Source organism: Glycine soja, chromosome 7 (assembly GCF_004193775.1).
Source record: "Glycine soja cultivar W05 chromosome 7, ASM419377v2, whole genome shotgun sequence".
NCBI classification, from domain to species: Eukaryota; Viridiplantae; Streptophyta; class Magnoliopsida; order Fabales; family Fabaceae; genus Glycine; species Glycine soja.
The window spans coordinates 46263979-46288937 of NC_041008.1; the positions used below are offsets into that span (position 1 = coordinate 46263979).

At 33.7% G+C, this 24959-nt stretch overlaps 4 protein-coding genes across 12 annotated transcripts; 2 read left to right on the top strand and 2 right to left on the bottom strand.

Annotated features, from left to right (window-relative positions):
* The first annotated feature begins 206 nt into the window (after nucleotides 1-206).
* On the top strand, nucleotides 207-4998 carry LOC114420233 (microtubule-associated protein 70-5-like). 5 transcript variants are annotated; one of them, XM_028386130.1, is made up of 11 exons: nucleotides 207-404; nucleotides 1056-1260; nucleotides 1714-1799; nucleotides 2252-2317; nucleotides 2423-2593; nucleotides 2706-2876; nucleotides 2963-3118; nucleotides 3214-3360; nucleotides 3686-3757; nucleotides 3843-4439; nucleotides 4516-4998. In XM_028386130.1, the coding sequence occupies exons 2-11, from the start codon at nucleotides 1164-1166 to the stop codon at nucleotides 4732-4734; spliced, it is 1782 nt and encodes a 593-aa protein (XP_028241931.1). In that variant the 5' UTR covers nucleotides 207-404; nucleotides 1056-1163; the 3' UTR covers nucleotides 4735-4998. The 5 variants fall into 5 exon arrangements, with proteins under 5 accessions (XP_028241931.1, XP_028241932.1, XP_028241933.1 ...); XM_028386131.1 differs by having other exon boundaries at nucleotides 1059-1260; XM_028386132.1 differs by lacking the exon at nucleotides 207-404 and having other exon boundaries at nucleotides 871-1260; nucleotides 4516-4664; nucleotides 4770-4998.
* Nucleotides 4999-5877: 879 nt separating this feature from the next.
* Nucleotides 5878-8195, bottom strand: LOC114420234 (pentatricopeptide repeat-containing protein At4g16390, chloroplastic-like). Its single transcript, XM_028386134.1, has one exon. The coding sequence runs from the start codon at nucleotides 8119-8121 to the stop codon at nucleotides 6064-6066; it is 2058 nt and encodes a 685-aa protein (XP_028241935.1). The 5' UTR covers nucleotides 8122-8195; the 3' UTR covers nucleotides 5878-6063.
* Nucleotides 8196-11035: 2840 nt separating this feature from the next.
* Nucleotides 11036-12461, bottom strand: LOC114420235 (protein PYRICULARIA ORYZAE RESISTANCE 21-like). Its single transcript, XM_028386135.1, has 3 exons — nucleotides 12195-12461; nucleotides 11915-12000; nucleotides 11036-11706 (listed from the first exon to the last, which is right to left on the bottom strand). Exons 1-3 carry the CDS (start codon nucleotides 12204-12206, stop codon nucleotides 11571-11573), a joined length of 234 nt encoding a protein of 77 aa, XP_028241936.1. The 5' UTR covers nucleotides 12207-12461; the 3' UTR covers nucleotides 11036-11570.
* Nucleotides 12462-18004: 5543 nt separating this feature from the next.
* LOC114420237 (heavy metal-associated isoprenylated plant protein 7-like) lies at nucleotides 18005-24187 on the top strand. 5 transcript variants are annotated; one of them, XM_028386137.1, is made up of 6 exons: nucleotides 18005-18259; nucleotides 18405-18558; nucleotides 18916-19115; nucleotides 20313-20403; nucleotides 22248-22600; nucleotides 23826-24187. In XM_028386137.1, the coding sequence occupies exons 1-5, from the start codon at nucleotides 18251-18253 to the stop codon at nucleotides 22565-22567; spliced, it is 774 nt and encodes a 257-aa protein (XP_028241938.1). In that variant the 5' UTR covers nucleotides 18005-18250; the 3' UTR covers nucleotides 22568-22600; nucleotides 23826-24187. The 5 variants fall into 5 exon arrangements, with proteins under 5 accessions (XP_028241938.1, XP_028241939.1, XP_028241937.1 ...); XM_028386138.1 differs by having other exon boundaries at nucleotides 23829-24187; XM_028386136.1 differs by lacking the exon at nucleotides 23826-24187 and having other exon boundaries at nucleotides 22248-22893.
* Nucleotides 24188-24959: the final 772 nt, after the last annotated feature.

Here is a 24959-nt window from a genome sequence, read left to right on the forward strand (position 1 = left end):
GGATTTATTTATCAATTCCATTACTTTTATTCTCTGAATATAGTGCATGTACAGCTGGCCAATGATTGGCAGCCATATTCCTCAGCTGTATTATGAATGAAATGAATCAGAGAATTATTATCCTATCATTTAGTTTCTAAAAGCACAGTAGTAGCACCTATCACCTTGGAATTATGTTCAATTTACATTTATCCTAAAACCTGATTGGTAAGTAAGGATGTTGTGTATCTCAACACTGATTAATGTTGAACATTGAAGCAAACGGTGTCAACAGATTCAAAGGAAGTTTTGCAACCTCTGTCATCATCAGCTAATGCAGTAATGCATTATTTGGTTACTTTGCAAGAGCAATATGATTGATGCTGAACTTTATTGTTCCCCGGCGCAATGGAAAGATGTATTAGGTAGGGCAAAATTATTGTTATTATTGTTTTCAGAAACCAAATTAAAGTAACTTTAAAATTAACCTTATTGTGTTAAATCAAGTACAAATTATGGCATTCTTCAAAAAAAAAAAAAAAAAAGTACAAATTATACTTTGTTTGTTTTGCCTCGAGAGGGAAGGAAACAGTTCTGGGGTGGTTACGGGTTTAACCGACCAATGAAGTCATTGTGAGTCCCATTAGTTTGGGACATTTGTTTGGAAGTAGTTTCCTATAAGGGTTCAACGGCACGTAACATCCTTTATCTGTTTCCCTTATATCGGCCTACATTACAGGATCTAATCTAATAAAAAACAAAGGTCATTATTTCATTATCATAACAGCTAAGACTGGAATTTAAAGATTTTGGAAAAAAGAAAATAACAGGGAGAAAGTGACCGTTTTAGTCCAGTACAAGGTAGAACTTAAAAGAGTAGCCGGCTAAGAGGGCCTGTTACTGTTACGCATTTCATTTCATTTGCTTCACCAAAGGAGAAGGGTCAATTCCTTATACGAAACGAATACAATCTTTCATTCTCTGCCTTTGAATATCTCTCTAATTATTATATATGCTTTCATGAGAGCCTCCATTTGTTGTTGATGCTTTTGGACTCATCCTACTTTGTCATGTAGTAGCACCTAAAAAGGAAAGGAACCGAACCAATTCCAAAGCGTCGTGTAGAGATATAAGCCACTGGGTCCTCCTCCCATCTGTTTGCATTTCCCAACGCCAAAGGAGAAATGGTGAGCTGTGAAGACCAATATGGAGAAAAGCTTCCACTTGTCCAACCAGACCCGGTGGTGTTGGAGATTAATCGTTTGCAAAACCAACTAAAAGGTTCTTATTCTATTTTGTTCTTCTATATGTTCCTGTCTCATCTTACTCCCTTGGCTTTTAGTTCCTTTCTTTCTTTCCGGAGTGTTGATCAGGTGTGAAACACTATACCAATGGCATTGATGTTCTTAGTTCTATAGAAACTGAAATTTTGTGGGGACCTCTTAAATGAATTGTGCTATATATTTGGTTAGCAAGTGGTTTGAAGTTTTGGTTAGTTTGTAACAGGTGGTGTCCGTGTTTGATTTCAATTGTTTCTGTGTCATATTGATATGTTTTTTTTTTTCATAGTTTGCATGTAATACCTCGTTCTCAAGAAACCATAGGTTTCTTCTTGCACACCAAAATGAATAAGTTGAATACAGTTTGAGAGCGTCCAATTTTAGTATCTTCAATTCTTCATATCAGTGCTTCGTCTTTAGACCTTGTAATAACTCAACTTGATCATCATTGCAGAAAAAGAAAAGGAACTAGCGACTTGTCAGGGTGAAATCAAAGCTTTAAGGTCAACTGAAGCTCTAAAGGATAAGGCCATAGAAGAGGTAATTCTTTTGAATGCAGTTATACAAACTCTCCCTATGATACGAGAAATCATTAGGTAGTTCAGGACTACCACTTGTTCATGTTCCTCACCAATATCTATGTGACACATTTAAGTTTTTCAATGTATGAGACAAAGTTAATAACACTCAACTAGGTGTCCTATAAAAATTAATAGGAATCATATAGTCTTGGACCATTAGTAATTTCTCATACGATACACACCACCCACCTAGTACTGTGCTTGGAATTCAAAATGGAAAACTGATTATCTAAAATAATGCATATGGCATAATATCATAAGAAGCTTGATGATGCCTTACGACCATTTTGCCATTCATGTCACCATAGAAAATTATGCAATTATATATTTAGTTGCCTTAAATGACAAAGTATATAAATTTCTCCATAGTCGGTACTAACATTAGCTGTAATTCTCTTTCTCCACTTTCAGTTGAGAAATGGAGTCAGTAAACTGGACGAAAGACTTAGAATTACAGAGGATCATCTTAAACAAAAGGTGCACTGTTCTGGTACTAGTATTTCTTAGAAGTTGAAAGTTGCAACCATGTCCAACAATGCTTGACTCTAAATGCCTTTTTTTAAAAAATCTATTCATATGCAGAATCTAGAAATCAAGAAACTGACAGATGAAAAGAAAAATGCATTGGCTTCGCAATATGCTGCAGAAGCAACACTTAGAAGGGTACATGCAAATCAAAAGGATGAAGATTTTGTTCCAATTGAGAGAGCCATTGCTCCTCTTGAAGCTGAGATCAAAATGTATAAGAATGAGGTACAAATGGTTCGATTTCCAACAAGGATGTATTTACAAGGAAATAACAAAATCTAAGTGAATTTTGCATACTGACAATACTAACAAATAACATTCCAATTTGGCTTCATAGATCACTGCACTTCAAGAAGATAAGAAAGCTTTGGAACGACTCACAAAATTGAAAGAGTCAGCATTGCTAGAAGCAGAGAGGATTCTGAGAAGTGCTCTAGATAGGGCTCTAGTTGTTGAGGAGGTTCGAAATCAGAACATTGACTTGAAGAGACAGATTGAGATCTGCCAGGCATGACTTTCTATGTTTGCTATTTCATAATTGGTTTCGATAGTGAAGTGTAAGTTGTTCAGCCAATTTACAACTACCATAAACAGGAGGAGAACAAACTCTTAGAGAAAAACCATCGTCAAAAGATTTTGGAAGTTGAAAAGCTTAGTCAAACCATTCAAGAACTTGAGGAAGTCATCTTAGCTAGTGGAGCTACTGCTAATGCTGTTCGTGATTATCAGCAACAGATTTCTGAATTGCAAGTAGGCATATCTTAATGAGTTATTGGCATTCTGAAGTTATTGTTATCCATAATGACTTGTTGATTATTGTTATCTGATTTTGCATAATTTTTCAGGAAGAGAAGAGGACATTAGAGAGGGAGCTAGCAAGGGTAAAAGTTTCAACCAACAGAATTGCAAATGCCGTGGCTAATGAGTGGAAGGACGAAAATCATAAGGTCATGCCTGTCAGGCAATGGCTGGAAGAAAGAAGGATTATGCAGGTATATCTTCCTTTGAAAATCTTTGGAGATCATATGGTCCTTTTTTCACGCCCAAAATACTACTATTCTATTCTATTAGTCATATATAGTTTTACACCAGATAACTACAATAACCATGTATTCGAAGAGGAAATCTCAGTTTAAGAGGGTGTAAACTGATACTTATCCTATTTTAGGAGTCCAATCAAGAGAAGCTATTACTCTTGTCCTTACTGTTGTGAGAAAAATTCACAAAAACAATTCAAATACCTTTTCTCTCCTTATACTTATTTAAAATATTGAGCAAGAACTTTCTATCATCAAGTGTACGTCCTTGCATATGTAGGCAGAGATTCAACGGTTGAAAGACAAGCAAGCTATATCAGAGAGAACAGCTAAGGCAGAGTCCCAATTGAAGGTATTCATCCTACTTTTTTGTCCTCCGTGTAAGCATCTAAATCAATTTTTAACTTATTACTAATGTTACCTGGTGTTTATTCCAGGATAAACTGAAGCTGAGGCTTAAAACACTGGAGGAAGGCTTAAAGCATTTCTCCAATAACCCAATCACTTCGAATGTGTCTTATGCATCTCAAAAAGCAGAAAAGTCTAACATACTAGGTTTCCTAACAACCAGTGCTGGACTGAGAAAGAGATCCACATCACAACCAAGGGCATGTACGGTTGGAAGCTCATTGTTCCAGACACCAAATATAAAAAACAACAGAGGAGACATCGTAGCTGGGAATTTGAAGCTGGGGAGCCCTACAAAAAAATATGGTTCTACAGAAAATATGTTAACGAAAGGGATATGGGCATCAAGAAGTAAAGTTGCTGATAATGGTGAAAAGGAAAATGAAATGCAGGTGAACAGAGACATGACTTTAAACAGATGCAATGATGAAAGTGAAGCAACAGAAATTAAAACCATTGTTGATGTGGAAGAAGACCCTCCTGAAAGCAAGAAACCAAAAGGTTCAAGCAGGGATGATGTGGTCTCAGGTTTTCTATATGATAAGCTGCAAAAAGAGGTCATCAATTTGAGGAAGTCTTGTGAAATTAAAGACAGTAGTTTACAAGCTAAAGATGAAGAAATTAAGGTAATAGTAACAAGTAACAACTATTCCCTACCCTACCCCTTCTCACATTAAAGTAAAGATGAATTTGTTTTTTCAGATGCTTATAAAGAAAGTCGGTGTACTGACAAAGGCCATGGAAGTAGAGTGGAAGAAAATGAAAAGAGAGGCAGCTGCTAGAGAGAAGGAGGCTTCATCAACAAAGTCAGATGATAACAGGAAAAACAGAAGCGCAAACTCCTCTAAAAGGTTCTTTAGCTTCACTTTCTGTAGTGCGGCTAATAACTGTCAATTGTCAAGTTTCTTCAGTCCGTTTTAAGACTAACGTAACAATTTCATAAAAAATTACTACAGGGCGATATAAATTTATTACATGGCGGTGAAAGAGCGCTGTGAATTCTTTATTTGGAGATAGTTGAAGACAATTTATTTATCAATGGCATCTTGTGTGATTTTTCTTTGTAAATACAAAACATTTGGTGAGGTAATATCCTGAAATAAATTTCCATTGGGGAAAGGAAGTTTGAGAATCAGTTTCCGTACAATCATTAGTGTTCAACATCTTCCTCTATATTTGGATAAATGACATGTTTTGTGATGTGAGTTTTACACACTAGCCAAGTTTGTCACATGCTTCAGGGACATGAAACATGAGGAACACTTGTGAAACTAGTGGTATAGTCCTCATTAAGTAGTAAAAGATTTAGTGCTTATTTGATTCCCTTCTCATTTTTTGGTTATAAATATTAAAAATTGTTTTCCAAAACAATCTCACAGTACGTAGCAATATATTTAGTCCTTTTTCTCTCTAAAAAAAAAAGCAATCTATTTCTCATTCAAAATCCATTAAATTTTAAAATTATTTCCAAAACAAGTATTTTAAAAACCAAAAAACATAAACAACTGAAAAATATTCTCTTTTTTTATTTATAAATTCTCATTTTCTTTTGTTTTCATCTTATTCTACCTCTCCCGTAATTCCACACTCTACTTTGTGCCTTGCATCATCTTCCACAAGTTATCTAAGGACCTTTATTTAGTTACATTTTGAAAACTAAAAACAGTTTTTGAAAATAGAAATCAATTTTCTAAAGAAAAGAAGAAAGAGTTTGCCCAAGTTGAACACAGAATTTGACACTTCCACTTGCCTGTTTACCCAATCAACGCTTCTAATTGCCTTCAATAGGAATTTGACAATTCTGCCGTGCCAACAAGTTTTTTACATTTATCCATTTCTGTGGACATTCACTTTCACACATTTTGCATAATAAAGTTAAACCCATCAATAGCCTTTATTTTCCTAACGCATGCGGCAACTTCTAAAGAGCGGACGCCCGATGTGGCTTGTATCATACCTTAAAAAGTTAAGATTTGGAAAGAGTCGTGGACATATATATATATATTTAGAAGAAATTCACAATTTCCTACATCACTCAAACAAAGAACCTAGCCAGTAGCCACATACTAGATAACCTTCATTTACTCTATAAGATATCCAAAAAAATAGTTATATATATGATCTATTACAAAAAAATCCTCAAAAGACAAAGGAAAATGCATAAAAACTGCATGGCATATCATTCCCTGAAATTACATTATCAATGGAGAAAAGCTGTTGGAATACCTAAAACCATAAAGAGATAAGAAATTATGCTGTTACCAATTCCCGAGACTCCAGCCATGACTTGGCTGCTACCTGTGTAGTCAAAAACCAGCCAGCCTTATCCGGAGCCTCATGGAATGGAGCATTGAGTTCGTTCAAATGTGATTCAACTACACTTGCCAAACCTTTGTCCGAATACCTGTGTTTCCCATGACCAGTATTAATTCCAAGCAGCGGTGGAAGATCCTCTCCTGATTCCAAAGTCTTGGACAAGTCATTTATCCAAGCATGTAATGCAGTCAGCGAAGCTCCAAGCGAGAGACTCTTTAGATGTAGAGACCACTGAGTTTGAGACTTGGACTGTACATCCGTATATATTTCAAGGGTCAACCCCAGGTCTAGAAGCTCACATGCTTTGTCCAACAAATTCAGGTTGACACAAAGATCAATCAGAGAATTGCAAAAGGGCTTCTTTACTTCATCAGCAATTGAATTAAAGAGTTCAGATGCTTCTTTCTTAAACTCCCCACCACCCTCCTCCAGCCCTTCCACCAAATATCTTACCACGGACCCAAGCTTTGGATTAGCCTTCTTCACACAATCGTTTAGCTTACCAAGCTCTTCTTTTGGTGTTTGGGTCATAACATTCAGAAGACAACCACAGAAACGGTCGTCTGGACTGATGCCCAAATCCAAGAGTTGATTAAATGTTTTCACAACATCATCAGTACGCCCAACCTTCCCATAGCACTGGACAAGTGATGTCAGAACAAAAATAGTAGGCTGAGAGCCAGACTCAATCATTTCATTCAACATTCTTTCAGCTTCCGAAACATTCCCAGTGCAGGAATATATGGTAATCAAGGATGAGAACGTCCAACTGTCACAGAGGCAAGTTGCGGAAGTTTTCATGTCTTCAAAAATCTCAAATGCTTCATTGGCTAGGCCTAGATCTGCACACATGGCCAGAAGAGTATTATAAAGATGAGTGTTCATCTCCATTCCCTTTTCCTTCATTTCCTTATAAACAAAGAGAGCATCTTCGCTGTAGCGTCCTCTACCATAGGCCCTTAAGAGAGACGCGTAAGTCACCCAATTCGGTGAAAATCCATTATTAGTCATCTCCGTATATATGCTCTTGGCCTGCCAGGGCCTCTTAGCTCTCCCCATGGCATCCAACAGAGTGTTATAAATAACCATGTTAGGCTTAACACCAAGAACCTTCATCTCTTGGTAGACATTCAAGCATCCATCATAATTACCCGCCAAACCATACATCTTAATCAGGGTGGAGAAGGTAACGGTATCAAGTCGCCACTTCTCGGTCCTGGCACGATCATACAGGCGCAAAGCCATGTCAATATTACCAGCCCTGCCATAAGCATCAATCATAGCCGAGTAGGTAACATCATCAGGCTCACACCCGAATGATGACATCTTTTCAAACCACTCCACGGCCTTATTGGGTAAAGAACAAATCCTAGCACAGCTAATTATAGTGGAGAAAGTGACATTGTCAGGCCTCACCCCTCTCTGGAGCATTTCATCAAACAGCTTCTCCATTGCATCCAAATCCTTGCTCTTCCTAAACACCTTGAGGGTGACGTTGTAGAGAATGACCTCTCTGGTGGGTCTAATCCTACGCTGAAAGTAATTGAGAACAAAGGGTACAACACGGGAATTGGACATGTTGTTGATGACAATTACAGCGTCTTGCTCTATAACCCTATCCCCTAAGTCCTTCAAAACTAGAGAGACGTCCTCTTGAGAGGGATTGCAAGAGTCCAAGGAGTGGGCGAGATTTACAAGAGAAGTGTACCTGGCATCGTAGGATCTACTCTCGAGTTGTTTGGCCCTGGGGCTTCGGGGGTTGACCCAGATGTAATTACTTTTCGACGAAGACGAGGATTTTGCGTCGGGTGGTAGGTGTTCGGGAATGGGTTCGTGTTCGTGCAAGGAGACATGGAGAAGGGTTTTGGAATGAGGAGTGAGAGAAGAAGAGGACAAGTTTCGAAGTTTGAATTTGCGGGAAGAAGAAGAAGAAGAAATGGAGGGAAGGTCATGGAAGAGAGAGGAAGGGGAAGAGCAAAGATTGTAAGCCATTTTACTTTACCACTCTCTGCTCAGCCTCGCCTTATCGCGCACATCAACAAATATCCAAAGGACAGAGATATCGCAGACAAAATGTTTCAAATAATATTTATTGAATTTTTAAAATAAATCCGGGAAACAAAAAAGGACGATAAGATCATAAGTTGTTTCTTTTAATCTTATGAAGTATTTTTTTTACATAGAAATGATAAAATTAATAAATGTTAATTATTTGGTGCTTAAATAATAAACTTATTTTAGCAAAAGGACATTTTATTACCTTTGACATTCAACACTAACGTAAATAATTATATTTTGGGTTATTGAGATTGAAATGAGATTTTGAAGTTCATATTGAGGTTTATAAAGATATTATAATTTATCTGACCTTATTGCTTGATAAGGTCAAAGTTGACATTAAGGATGTGTTTGTTTAAAGGAAAAATTAGAAGAAAAAAATTAAATTAAAATAAAGTTTAAGAGATGAAAATCTCACGTAATAAAATACAACTTTTATTTAATATATCATTTCTTTCTTTTTTATCAAATACAACCAAAATTACATGCATTTTGGATTTTTGGTAATGGTAGGTAATTATAATTATAGTGTATGTTCACGAAGGTGACAAAAATTGCAATGGAATCATAGTAAATTGCAAATAATTTTAAGATGATTGTGCTGTCATTGCTGTGGTCATCATCATCTTCACCTTATAAGGTTCGTTTCCTTCCCACGGCTGCATACATTAATAATTAATTATATATTATCAACTGAGTTTTTTTTAGTTCTTTTCAGAATGAGTTGATATTATTATTAATTTTAGATAATTTATAATTAAATAATGACAACCTTTTAAAATATGTTAATAAGTTTTCTAAGATACGCATTAACAAGTAAAAATAAAATACTGATAAATAATATTTAATATATTAAATGAGAAACTAAAAATTAAATCTCTATTTACTATTTAAAATTTTAAAAAAATATATTCGAAAAACACTCTTTATCAATTTTGTTGGTATGTAGCATTAATTAATTAAGATATCTATTTTTCTTATTGATAAAAGAAAATATTTTTTTCATTGCCGTTGGGCCTGTGCTAAATACTAGCGCTCCACATTTCACGTGCATGCTTGTCGTTTGCCAATTTGCTGTCTCCTTTAATAATTTAATGAGAAATTATTAGATTTATGGTAAGTTTGGATGGAAGGAAAGAAAATAAAGAAAAAAAATAGAGTAGCAATATATTTTATTTTATTTGATTGAAGAAAAAAAAAAAAGAAATAGAAGAGAAAATATTTTGTAGAGACAAAAATTTAAACTTTTCTTTTTTTTTTTCAATTCAAATTTGAAAATTTTCTTTTCTTTTTCATTTTATTTCCTTCAGGGAGGTTAAGTCTTCACCCTTAAGGAAGAAGAAGATCGAGCAGGTTACCTCACAATTGTGTAAAATTATTAATCATGCTGCACAGGATAAACCGTACCAATTAAAAAGCTTTTATAATTCTTCTGCTTTGCTTTTTGGCGAAGGTCCAAAAGCCAAAAAGCTATCGTTATGTGGAATATTTTATCAGTGTTTTAAAAAAGGGAGAAATAAAACTACAAAAGGAAAAAGACTTTCACTTACAAAGAATGCTTTTGGAAAGGAAAAAAAAAGGCTTTTGCCTACATTAAAATAAGATATTAGAGTTGTTTCTTTTATGGATATAAAATTCATAAAAATAAGTAATAGAAAATTTATATATAGTATTGTATATGATCTTAATTATTTGAATTTTTTTTGTTTCTTTCATATATTTTTTTTTGTCAGAAACAACCTTGTACTATTGAATATTAAATGTAAATATTTTTCAATGTAAACATTTTTCTTGATAGATATTTGAACGTTAGTTTGTTACATTGTGTGAAACTATCCATTTTTACTAGATTCAAACACCCACTACTAGTTTAATTATTTGATGTTTAAATAATAAAATTATTTGAAAAAAACACATTTGTTTCCTTTTACCTTCAACACTAAATAATCATATTTTGTAAAGATATTCTAATGTATTGATCTAACGACATTACTTGAAACGTTGAAAGTTGGCACCAATTAGGACAGAAGAACGGGGAAAGGAAATGATATGCATTTTGGTAGCTAATAACTTAATGCCGATTGATTTCCTTTGAATTATATGAACTACGTAGTGAATAACAAAAACTAAACATTATCATCAAATGAAACAACTTCTATCTCTGGATGGAGATTGGCAAGTCATTTTCACTTCTGCCATAAGAAACCATTTCTTCAAGTTTTACTTTTCTTCGTCTCTGTTTGAAGAGGCAAAATTAAAGTGAATGTCGGCTGGATCTTTCCGGCTATAATATTCTCTTGTAACTTCATGTATATTAATGAACGTAATAAAAACTCGATCATATATATATATATGCAGTTCTGAATTCTGATAGACAGCAACCGAATCTTTCTTTTCAAACGAAGCCTATTCAAACACAAATATTCAACTTTGTCCAAAGGAAAGTACGCAATAAGGGTCATTTAATTGTCACCTTCCTAACCGAAAATTCCCTCAGCAAAATACTTACAAGTGAATAAATTAGTGTCTATCCATCTTTTATTCATTAAGTGCAAAATTTCTACACCCAATTAAATCAAGTAATCATATACGGAAAGGAACTTTGTAGAAACAAAAAATTGGGAGTCCTTATCATGACACTGACCTAATTAAACAATATTAATTGGTGGTGTGATTGAAGTTAATTAGAAAAGTTATTAGTTTTGCCAACAAAATAATTCAACGAGGAGTCGTTGTTATATAGGGACTAACTGCCCACTTCAAGTCCCCACCCGCTCCAAAGCAAACAAATCCACTTTACTTAGAAGCAAATATTGCAGTGCGCAAAAAATTAGTTAGAGGTCGCTCGTAACTAATTCGTACACAAATTAAGAAACTTTATTAACTTGTGAAAAGTGTAAGATATCACGGTATATAGTATTAGTTGCGTGCATTATAGTAAAACATTTATGCTTTAGCTACTTTCTGGCATCATATCATCATATTATTCCACGTACGAAACATTGTAATTAATTTGTACTCACAAAAAACAAAGACTATTATTCCTTGGATTATTAAAGACACGGTCAATTGATGAGGTTGAGGGTGATGATGGAAGAACGCGCCGTTGACACAACTTGCATGCATGGCCGGCACAAGTGATAGATTCGATGACTGAAGGTATTAATAATGTGATGTGATCGATCACATAATTGTGCAAGCAGAGGTGTTTTCTTCACGTAACAAGGCCTGCTCCCACCGCCGTAACTATCATAATAAGCGTCATAACAGGGGGGAGGGCACCGTACCCATCAAAGCATGGAACACAGCACAACCCAATCGGAACCGAAACCGGTGGCGGCGGCGGCGGCTTGGGCTTCAGACGTGGTTTGAGCTTGGGAGGTTCAACAAATTTCAATGCTTTTGATAGTACCGTAACCTTTGCAGCAAATTTTGTCCCTGAGCTTCTCAGGGTTACAGCAAACCACCGCGATGGTCACGATGTTATTCTTCTCGTCGTACACCTGGTCTCGGATTTTTCTTGTTCACAAAGATTTCAACACCCCAACAAAATCAACTCAATTTGATTCTCTTTTCATTTAGCACTATACTTACATATATTATATTAGTAGTTTAATTTTTGTGAAGTTATATGTTATATATATATCGCATGCAATTAAGTTTCCGGCACCAGAGCAATTGATAAAACTAAAGTTGCAATTGAAAAAAGATAGAATTGATTGAGAACTCACGTGGGAATTTGCAGAGAATCTTCTTTACCTTCTTGTAGCATTTGTGGCACCCCAGATCAACCTTGAGCCTCATTATGTTGACCTGATCAATCAACGTGATCGATGATCAAAATTTCAAGATTGTGCATATATATCAAACTGATCATCGAATTCAATTGCATGTGATAGAAGCAGCAGCACATAATATAATGACCACAAAAAATAAATATTTATGAAAGTGAATTAATTTGGAGACGAGAATATGATGATTAAGAATCAACGGATCCTAGCTGGTACCTTTTTGGCCATGGCTGGGGAATATACGAGAGCTCAGATCTGAGGTAGAGATGAAAACGTCAGAGAAAGTGTATCTGGTCAATTTGCTTTAAGATTATTACACAAGAATTAAAGTGATCAAGTTCCACTTCTCATTCAGGAGTATGGACCAAATTTAAAGTTGTTTTAAGTTTAGCGGATGAGATTGATTATTAATCACTTCCACGAGGGCACGACCTAACAATATGTATGGATTTATCTCATACGTAGCAACAGAGAATAGTCCAAATCTGTGGGCTCGAGAACGTGTATGTGTTTTTTCATTCATTCGCCATGAAAGCTTGGAAACCATTCCTTAACCGTTTGTCCTCGTTAGAGACAAAAAAGAAAGGACTATGATAGCTGATTTTTCTTTATTGACTATCGTAGTCCGTTCTTTTTTGGTCTCTAACGAGAACAACCGGTTAAGGAATGGTTTTCAAGATAGAAATTGTTTCTTAGAGAGGATTCGTGTTTAGTGCGAAAAAAATGTGCTGATTTTTTACATCAATTTTATTTTTTCAGACAAGTTTTTAGGTAAACGTATATTTTTACATCAATTCGATGGCTTGGTTTAAGACAATTCATTGGTTGTACAACACGCCAGCCGAGACTAGATTGGGCTCACACTTAGTGAACCCAAGATAGGATAAGCTGAACATGACTACTAAGATGTACGGTTATCTATTTCCGAACCAAAAAAGAGATAAATATTGGCACTTTCTACTTGACTTTTTACACTCCCCTTTTCCTTTTTATTCATGATTATTCCAAAAATACCCTATTCATCTTCAAATTATTTTTTCTTCCTAAACATCAGTAACATGCACTCCCCCTTCGTCCTTCATACACCTTCACTCACACTCCCTTTTCTTCATCTTCTAAAAACGTTACAATTAGTGTAAAACATTTTGGATGTTATTCGACAACAAATTGATTAGGATATTTTCATTTCATACCTACCCTAATTCCTAAATCTTTTTATCTAAAAACCTTTTTTCAGATTTAGTTCACATTCTGGAAAAAATCAGTAGTATAAAATTTCTAGAAAAAGATGTATTGGGTTCTTCCTTGTCAAGTCATCACTTCCTTCAACTACTCCATTTTCTATATTTTTATCAAGTTAGATCAAATGGTTGGAGTATTGTTCGTCGTGATCATTAGGTTCTAATTCACAAGTGAACTTCGAGTTTTTGTGGCAAAGGAACTAGAAGATTGTTCATATTGATCATTAGGTACTGGTTTGATTTTGATTATTTATGAATTCATTAATATTAATTTATTAGGGTGTAAATTGGGTTATATGTACACATACATTTGTAATTTGTGATGACTTTATGGAAGATTTTAAATTGGTGCGGGTTCAAATGCTTGGTGTATCAATTGGGGTAGGTTGTAAGTAGGGGAGGATGCACATTGGTGACTATGGGAATAATTATCCCCACAAAGAAAAAATATTTGTACTTGTTTATATTAAATAATTATTGTTTATGCCCATAAAAAATGAGAGCTGCCCCCATAAAATGATTTTTCAAAAGAAAAAATGTAAAAATAAAATAATTAAAAAAAAATAAAATAATTTGATATTAATTTTACCAGCATTATCTCATTAAATTTGTAAAATTTTAAGTATTTTAGTTTTTTATCATGAAATTGTATATTTTACAAAATTTTATAATATTTTTCGTTTGTAAGAATATCATAGACATTTTTATGCCCCCATTAAAAGAATTTTTTAAATCCATCACTGGTTGTAAGCCTGAGGATTTATAGGTGTTGACATTAGTATTGAAGGCAAGACTATATATTGTCAAGTGAGTGCGTGTGAAGGCGTGAGAGGAGGGAGGGTGACGTGATGACTGATATTTAGAGAGATGAAAAGAATTGAAGAAGAAAAGGGTACTTTTGAAATAAATTTTAAAAAACTGGGAGCATAAAAAGTAAAGAGTAGACGTGTATTTAGCAATTTCCTATATGCTTCTCAATTCAATTTTAATGGACCGAAATAGAAAATCGAGCCCATGAGTTTCCAACTTTGCTTCATCTGGGCATGAAGATTTTTCATGACCGAAGAAATGCAGCAGGAGTTTTACAATAATTATCAAGTATTTATGCATTACACGTGTATTTTAATTTAACAACAATAAAATATATTTTAAAAAATATAAAATATGTATGCATTATTAACTCAGATGAAATGTAAACAACAGTTAAATCACATACCATATAAAAGTAACAAGAAATTATCTTATTCTTTAAAGTTATGTTTCTCTCTTTCAAATATAATACATGTCTAATATTTGAAAGAGATAAATACTTGAGTTCCCATAGCCATAGGGATATAATGTCACATTGATTGTCATCAGATGCTTGCGAATCAAAAAATACAAAAGAGAAGATGGTAGTATATATAAAAGGTGGCTACGTGAGTGACACTGACAATAGATTGGCGCAGCGAGTGCATTTGTACATTAATATTTCATTTTGTACCTACGTGTATGGCTTCATTCGGATTCTTTAAGTGGGACTAGGAGGGGGCTTCACCTAGTTTACGTTAAGGACAGAAACTTTATTTTTATTTTTCTCGTACCATAACCATGCCATACCATTAGCTCATCATGTATGTAAACGATTTTATTTTCCACAATAGGTAGTTTTATGGGTTCTTTGGGTACAAGCTTATCTAGAAATACTTGTATGAAAAAAAATATAAAAAAAAATGCAATGAGATTTTCTTTAAACTAAAATTAATTCTTCATTAATTAATCTATAAAAAAATTAGTATAACTTCTCTAAAAAATAAAAATAAAAAATCATCTACAAAAGAATTAATTTTACCTTATAAAAAATCATTTAATTTTATTTTAATTGCGTTTCTGTAGAAGTTTACCTAAACAATCCTATACTGATATTAATGGAGAGTCTGTTGAGTGAATGGTATTGGCTGCCACTCGACATTCTATAACCTTTTGTCATGATCATATATTTAACTTAAGGCAAGCGTCAGCATCCTTTGCATTCGCGGAAAATCATCACCTCACATCTCAAACTGTGCCCTGCATTATCTTTCTTAATAAAAATCCTTACTAGCAAATCGCAATCATACACAACCAACTCAACATGCACCATTCCGTATGGCGTATGTTACATTAAATCTTTCTTGTTTTTTTACATGTTTAGTGGCGTAATCGTTTATTAAAAAATTTAATGTTTCATTTAGATTATGATGAAATATATATATATATAATGTAAAACCAAATTAACATTTAAGCAACCTATCACTGTTGGAGAAAAAACTACCAAAAGTTCTCAAGTGTGAAGTGGTTGGTTGGTATGACTCATTAAAAAGTTACTTAAGCAACTCCGTTAGCAACCGAGTGTTGAGTTGCTCAATAGCGTTATTAGCGTGCACAGTTAGATTTAACAGCAAAATACTAATATTTATCTCTCTCTGGTCACAAATCACAATCAGATAGGATGGGTCCAAAGAGGACCAAAAGGAAGAAAGTTAAATACCCATTACGTACAGCAGGGTATACTATACATTTACAAAGCAAATCATTTAATGCGTTAAAGTTAAAGGTGGAATCGTTTGATAATATTTGAGTTTCATTTTTAATAAAAAATAATTTTTTATCCTCACACATGGAAATTTAAATTAGTCAAACTTATTTTTCCTAAAGAATCAAAAGGTTAAAGAAAAAAAAAAAACTCTGCATTTACATTTTACAGTCACTGGCATGCCTTGCAAGCTTTCACTCTATAGTCTACATCAATTCAACACTTTTATTGAATCCTTAACTGAAGTCAACCTGAAATTAAATCTTCAAGGTATTTTATAGTTTGGAGTCCATGCCAAACATTTTAGCAGCCCCCAACATGCTTTTTGGCTTGCAGGCATTACCATATCATTTGATATTAGAACAATGCCATAATTGGTGTGTGGGCATGAAATTACCATACAAACAAACGAACAATACAATTAAATTCAGCTAAGCAATCATTTATTAACAAACAAAAATTACATTTAACGATGTAATTACCTTTTAGTTTTTTTTTTATCAACAAACGAAAAAACATTTAATTCAAATAAGCACAAGACGTGCAGAAAATTACAAAGAAACAAGTAGAGCTTCCATGAAGACCAACAGAAGCTCAAATTCCTCAAATGCACATGAAGGTATTCAACCCCAACCAACAGAAAGAAATGAATTCCATGTATCTTAACGTATACATCCGAAATGGTGCATATGAAAAGATACACAACAATGTAAAGTCTATAACCCAATACCAAAAACATATGTAAAAGAACTCCCAAAGAACCATCCGTAGCACATGTATCTTTAGTTTTTGTAGTGTATGAAAATATAAGACAAATTATTTGTTAAAGTTCTACTAATTGACTACTTTTGTAAGTCATATGATAGAATCATAAATGCTAGCAAGTAGTAACATTTTTTTTATACACCTTTTTGAACACAGTTAAAATTTGTTAAAAAGGATAAAATTTTGTGGATCTTACATTATATTTAATATTCTCTTGATTTTTTTAATTTTAATAAATTTTAATCAATTAAGAAGAGTATGTTTAAATTAATATGTTACTGGCATTCCTAGTGAATATGTCTTAAATTACATGGTCTGGGATTCATTTTCTACAAAAATTTTAATATATTTATTTCAATTGAATTAAGTAAAAATTTATTAAAAAAGTCTCGTGAATAAGGAAGGAAAAAAATTACAAAATTTCAATATGCTATATAAAAAAATATCAGTACATTTATATAAACACTATACTAATAAAATTAATTAAAATACTATCTTAATACTTGTGTTATCACTCCTCTCATTAAAATTAAAATTCAACTTATTCTTATTATAATTTTTGTATTTTAATTTTTCACAATTAAAATATAAAATTATAATTTTTTAGTTATAACCTATAAGGTACTCTAAGTATGATGTTAACAAATCTCACGAGCTTTGTTAATTTACACACCACACTACACATACACTTGTTTTCTTTATTTTGATTACGTTAGCAAAATTACACTGTAAGTATATTTTAAGATAATATCAAGTTATAATGTATTTCAACTAAAAAAAATAGTTTATCTAAACAAATTCCTAATTTATATATACATTTAAGTTTTTTATTTTAAATATGTTTTATAAATTAATTTTCAAGAAATAATAAAAAAATTATATATATACACATTAAATTTTGTTATAATTACTTTTATTATTTAATAATAAATTCTTAATATATGTAAATTCAATTAAAAAATATACGTTTAATATGCATCTCTTATCGTTACATTTATTAAATTCAAAAAGTATATTATATTTAATAAATATGATAAAAAAAGGATGGTTTTTTTTACTATTTCCGATTAATGTTAGTAGTTTTTTTAGCGGTTCTATGGGTGAAGGAGAGAAATAAAAAGACTTGAGTTCTAGTCTCATCTCTATCATTTTGTCATCATCCATTGGACATGCATGACCAGTTGTTATAAATTTTTTTAATTCAATTTTTATGAAAAAAACTACTCTTACAAGAACGTTTAAAGATAATGGTCTTAATTTATGTTATTATATGCAACACATAAGTTAATAACACACATGAGATTATGGAAAAAAAAACAAAGCTTGTGGACACAATTCAGTAATAAACATACATGATGTGAGTATAATGTATTCAATCATGTTTTATCGGTGCGCTACCTGCATCTGCATGGTAGTTCACCCTGGCCAAACCGAAAAATGAGTTAATAAGTAAAAATATGTTTTTTTTTTATAAAAAAACTTTCCGGTAGATTGTGCAGGAAAGTGTCCACGTCAGATTTGCAGAATCCCTACACGTTAAATTTTCTCCTCCGGGGGAGTGTGTGCGTGTTGCCTTCTGTTGTGTTGTGTGTGCATAAACAAAACAAAAACAAAGAGCGTTTCAATTGCTATCTCCCACAAACATCTTTAGTTAAGATCTGCGTTAACCACTAAGATCTCTGAAGCAGAGGGCATTGTCTACTGTCACAGGCATGGGTGAAGTAAGACTTCTCTCTCTCTCTCCCCTCTTACCAGCTATTACGCCCATCTTCTCAACTCTGCTGCTTCCAAGTTTTTTTTCTTTCTTAAGTACTCTATGATTGTGTTGAGTTTTCTTCTTATTTAAATATTATGTTTTTTGCAAAGGAAAAGAAAGACGAAGGAAACAAAGAAGAAGCCAAGGAGGAAAAGAAGGAAGAAGAGAAGAAGGAGGAGCCACCACCGGAGATAGTGCTCAAAGTTGATATGCATTGTGAGGCCTGTGCAAGGAAAGTTGCAAAAGCATTGAAAGGATTCCAAGGTCACCTTTCATGCATTCTGTTTCTTAATTACTTCATTTCTAACTATGAATCCGAGAAATCTTATGTTGATAGATACTATAGCTAGTTTTCTGGTTTAGCTTCAGCTAGTACTACAACTTTTAGCTTCCCTCTCTTTTTCCCCCTTGTTAGAGGGATCAATTAGTTATCCACATGACTTGCTTTTGGATTTCACAAAACAATAATGATGAAATAAATTTGTTTTAGATGTCCATTATTCATGTAGAGACAAATGATCATCATTGCATCCATAAGGTAAAGGTGTGTGTTTAGGAGGTGGAAAAGATTGATAAAGAGGTATTAATGTTTCTAATCTAATCTGTCTTTTTGTAAAATAGGAGTGGAAGAGGTGAGTGCGGATAGCAGGACAAGCAAAGTGGTAGTGAAAGGAAAGGCAGCTGACCCCATAAAGGTGTGTGAGAGGCTACAAAAGAAAAGTGGTAAGAAAGTGGAGCTAATTTCACCCTTGCCAAAACCTCCAGAGGAGAAAAAAGAAGAAACCAAAGAAGAACCACCCAAAGAGGAGAAAAAAGATGAGGTAAATCATTCTCTTCTTGCTTGCTTCTATCTGTTGCTGTGCAGATGCAATGAATATTCAGCAAGCACGATAAGATACTGCAGTCAATCATTCTCATTGACTAACGTTCGTTAAAAAAACTTTCAAACCTCTCGGCCAAAGAAATAAGAACATAGTCTTAAAGTTACAAATACCAAAAAAGTTTGGGTAATTATTTAATTTAACTTGGAGATTAAGAGGCACGTTGCCTGCTTGCAGTGAGTGTAATGTCCAATTTCCATGGTGAGAGATTTTTGCAATTTTGGTGTATTGTATTGTGCGGTGCAGTTTTGCAATCCAATTTCAGGGTGAGAGTGCTGAAATGAAAGTAACGAAACAAAGTGATGTCCCTCCGAAAGGCACACGTAACGAGGGGAACGGCGGTGACAAATGAGAGGGGGTTTGACCCCACCCCCATTTGCAAACTGCAACTTGACACTGCAAAAATGGGGTCACGGGTGCAGTACACCTGGTTTTACCATGTCCCACTTTCATGACATTCACTTCCACACACATGACACATCGGTAAACCATGTGATGTACTCATGTTTGCTAAGGAGGTTAAAAGTTAAAACTACAGGCGCTCTTCATTTCATTTATTATTTATTATTACAATGGATGAGATTCACAAGGTAACACTAACTTGTCTGATCCAATTAATACTACTCTGCCAATGATAATAAGTGGTGATGGCGTGGGAAAAGAATTTCAAATACTCGTGCATTAAAGTAATAAATAATTCACACATTCTTAATAATATATCAAGATCAATATTATGCGAGAATTTTCATATTGGGGTTGGTCGGGAGAATGGCCATACATAGCCCATAGGTTGCTAATATTTGCTTTTAGGTTTTTTAATTAACACTTGAAATGGAAGTGGGAAACCCCATGCCATGGCCGTTTTCTGAATCGACAAATTATAAGATAGTGGGCTCATACAGGTGCCTCTTTCATAGTCTATTCTATTGTGTGACAACATGGCTCAGACATAAAATTCAAGGGAAGATCTATTAATTTTTTTGTACTGGATGTTTGTTGTGTTGTGTTTTCCTGCTTCTAATTTTACACTGCTTAAGATATTCTCGACCATTAAGTAAAATAATCAATTTGAAACCAAAGTTATGTTGATAGTAATCTAATTCCTATCTTGTGGTTGTTTGAAATGCTGCTCGTCAGCCTCCTCCTGTGGTAACAGTTGTCCTTAAAGTTCGAATGCATTGTGAACCATGTGCTCAAGTTATCCAGAAGCGAATCCGCAAGATTAAGGGTAAGTCTGTTTAAATTTATTTATTGAAATAAGTATTTATTTTAATAAAATAATTTTTTATTTTTTCAGCTTGTTTATCTAAATTATTTCTACTTCAAAAAATAATTTGTTGCTTAATTTAAGAAACAAATACTATCTGCTCATTAAAACAACACTTATATAAAAAATGTTTATTTAAAAAAAATAAAATTTAAACATATTCATCCCATACGCCCATTCATCTTCTTTCTCTATTTCACTCCGGCACTTACAAGTACAACAAACCCGGTTTGGATCAATTCTGCTAAATCCCAGGCCCTACATGAGTTTGTGTCCTCCAATCATTATTTATTATCATGACTACTAATTACTAATGACTAACGAGAATCCCAAAAAACAGCGTTTAATCGCCCTTTATTTGATTTACACCTTTTCTCTGCTCAAGTTTACCATGGAATCTTATAATCACAAGAAAATGCTGACAATATACTTTTCGATACTTTATTTTTTATTTGATAGAATCTCATGATACTGCCTTAATACAGAGTGAGCCCACGTTATTTAGTAAGGCTGCAATAATCTTATCCAAAAATAAAGTATTGAAAAAAAAGTGTTGTCGATGTTATGTATAATTATGAAGTTTATGCTTAGTTTATATTTATATTTTTTCATGCATGTTTTCAAACTGCATCGAAGCCATTACAGCCCTCTTAGGGATGTGATACACAAACGGAATATTTTTTTAATGATAGGTTCACGTGCATCTGATGTTCTGTTTTTCTTTTCCTAGGGCATAAGAATCTTATCCTGTGGCGCTAATCACGTTCCTTTTGCAAACGAGGAAGCTTAGAAGGTTTTTGACTCATTCAAAAGGAATTCGTGATCTTGTTATTATCAGGATATCAATAATTATGTCAATCTCAGCCGAATTAGTATATTTTAACTACTATATAAAATTAGTATTTTTAGCTCACAAAAAATTATACATAAAATTAATATTCCCTCCATTCTCAAATAAGTGTCACTTTATTTAATAATTTTTTATTTTAAATTATCTGTCTGATGTAATATATATTATCTTTTCTTCGACTTTTTTCTTCTCTCTTAAAGAAAACATTTATTAACATATATACTCTGTAGTTTATTGTCATTTTTCTAGTATTCTATCTCGATGCTGAAACATTGTACTTAACCGGTATGGTTTCAGCCGCATATTGTATTTTAAAATGCCCTTGCAGCTTATATGGTACTTCATCCTAGAAAAAGTGGGGGGAAAAGACATCTTTGGACATTTATATAAGACGTGTTCCTGTGGTGGACGCTAGGCATAATCAAAGCGTGATTAATCTTATGACTATTTTATTTTATTTTATTCGTGCATTGCATACCCGGTATTAAATTATTCATCTAGGGAAAACAAAATAGTTTACCAAATATAATGTTAATTGAAAGAAAATTGTTTTTAATGTTTCAACTTTCAACTAGCTAGTTATTTTGCCTTGTATTTTAATTTTGGCACCTTTCTCCGGGTTGATGGCCTCTATGGTTTGTTGGGTTGTCATGTGAATAGCACTCTTCTGGTTAGAGGTATTTCAAAGATAACTTCCCTTCCCTTCCACCCTTGATTGATTCCATGAATAGAGGATTCTTTTTGAAAGATAACTTCTTCATGGAAAAGTTTCTGAACTTTGTTAGAAATACTTAATGATTAATACATTCCATGCCCTACTCTTTTAACACTCGAAAAACTGACATTCATAATCCGTAAATGATAAATCAATCATTGCTACGTAATACGAGTCATACTAATAATATTGTGTAGATTCACCCAAAAAAATTATGTGTAGTAATAATTGTATGTGCAGGAGTAGAATCAGTGGAAACAGACTTGGCAAATGATCAAGTTATAGTAAAAGGTGTTGTCGACCCTGCCAAGCTTGTTGATCATGTCTACAAGAGGACCAAAAAGCAAGCCTCTATTGTGAAGGACGAAGAAAAGAAGGAAGAAGAAAAGAAAGAAGAAGAGAAAAGGGAAGAGAAAGAAGAAGAGAAAAAAGAAGGTGAAGAAGATAACAAAACTGAAATCAAACGAAGTGAATACTGGCCATCCAAGAACTACATCGACTATGCTTATGACCCCGAGATTTTCAGCGACGAGAACCCGAATGCCTGCTCTGTTATGTAAACCAGCAAGTAATTCCGTATTTCAGTTGGAACGGTAATTAGCTGAAGTAGTTTTCATTTCAATGCTTTTCTAATTATATCTAGCAGTGTGAGTATGTTAAGGGTATATTCGTTCCTTTCCATAGCGTCCCTCAAAGATAGATGTCTTATTTCTTGTGCTTTTGAGGTTTCAAGTAGTGTATATCCGTTGCCAAAGGGTAGGTAGAGTTGCTTCAGTTTGTGTAAGTGTTAACATGCTTCACTGAATTTTGGCCTAAAATCTCTTTGCCCATGAATGTTGACGTTGAAATTTGCATGCAATGGTCTCTCTTTAAGAATTTTCTGAAATAGTCATGGTTCCCTCTAGCGAGTACCTGTGTTTACAATACAAAATTTCAGTCTTCAAATCATAGGCTTCGTTGGAATTGGAATCACCTTCTCATCTCAGAACTCTTTTCAATCACAATAACTCTTTCATTGGTTGAATAGGGTTCACTCATTAGTGAATATTGCAAAGTGAAGGGTATTGTGTGATTTGTGTCTTCATTAAATAAGGACCACACGGGGGATCAAAAGGGAAGGTTAGGTAGGCTATCCAAAGGCAAGACATGGCTTCTTCACATAATTTTCTAAGTTGACTTCTGCCAAGTTGGTTTGGGTGAGATTTGACTAGACACTTGAGCTATAGACGTTCAAAATGTTGACACATAATTGGCAGAATTTAGTAGGCTTACAACATGTGGCTTGGCTTAGTCCCAATTTCCTAATCATCACATTCCCTTCTCGTTGTGGCCCATTAACTCATACCATTACATGTTAAGACTTGACACAATATGTTAAATGGCTTGCCTTGTTTCTGTCTGTAGCCTGAGATTCCAAATCCACTATCTCACCTAAAGAAATGAGGTTCTTGCATGTTGACCTAGCAACTTAAGTCCTGCTCTAGATTGAGATAATCTCAGGAACTGACTTTTTCAGTCCTTATAGGCAACACTAACACCACCCCTGTAGCTAAACCTAAGTACTCAGTACAAGTGGTGATCCTGTGATCACAATTTGTGACCTGCCTCATTTCAGATTTCATATGCTAGACTGCTTAGCTTACTTAAGATACAGTGCAGAGCCTTGTGTAGTGCCTACAAAGGAATAGATAGGCTGATAACATCAGAGGAAATAATGCAACCTTATCTCTTGGTTTTGGGTAAATGGTTATGGCAGTACATGTACATGTATACTTGGACCACAGGGCAATTGTTGAACTACATTTACATTTTACACAGTAGACAATGAAGTCTGAGACAAGCACAGGCATACAAAAGGAAAAAGGTGAAGGAGACTGGTTCGGTTCGGTTGAGGTCCTAATCACAGATATTGGAGTTGTGGTACCGTGACAGAACAGAATAATGCCAAACGCGACAGAACAGAATAATGCCAAAGGCAGACTAGGTGCTATGCACATCTTAATGGGCTTTACTTTGTGTTCCGACTTGAAGCATTCTCTCACTTGAAGATTTTCCTTTTCCAAAAGAAATTCCCCCACAATCCTTTTCCAATTCCTAGTGCTCTGGGGATGACATATATTTGGGTTCATTAGATCTAACCATTAACCACACATTTTAATGAAGCAGTTGTCTGCATGATACGTGCAATCCTTTTCCCTCTCTGTATACTCACTCAACATTGTGCAGAAGTTATCAATCAAAATGCTCAATGGTCATTGGGGGTAATCCGAGATCAAGATAATCTATCCATCCTATCATGTTTATATACTTTTTTTTATGTGTTTTGCTATGCTAAAAAATCTTACATTGCTTAAAAATTGAGACTAAAGATATTTATAAACACTCTTCTCTTTTATCAAAATTTCTTTTATGAACAAAATTGTGATGGCCCAATCAAAAACTACAGAGGTCAATATTACTTTCATCAAGAAGGGGGAGGGGTTGGTTTAGAAAGAGATGGGGGATGAAAAATCAAAATTGAACTTTATCTTTTTTACTATAGTTGGAGAAACAAATTTAATTATTTTTTTATATAATTTAGTTTTTAACATAGTAAAAAAAATCAATATTCTCAAGCATCCTTGTATTAAGCTAATTCTTATATTACTTTAGTTCGATCAATTTATCAAATTTATCTACCAAGTGAGTTTCAAAACATTATGAATGAATGATGTCTTTTGCCAATACATGAAAACTTCCATAGTATATTTAGATTATGTACTCATTTTTCTAAATAAATAAATCAACATATCCTATACATAAATAAATTTATAGGAATAATAAAAGAAAATGAACTAGTTATCTATGCAAAAAAGACAAAAAATATTTTAAATAAAAACTAGATTTATATGATATGAAATATATCTCAGTACTTTGGATTCAAAAATCTTTAAAATTTGCTGAAAATTTTAC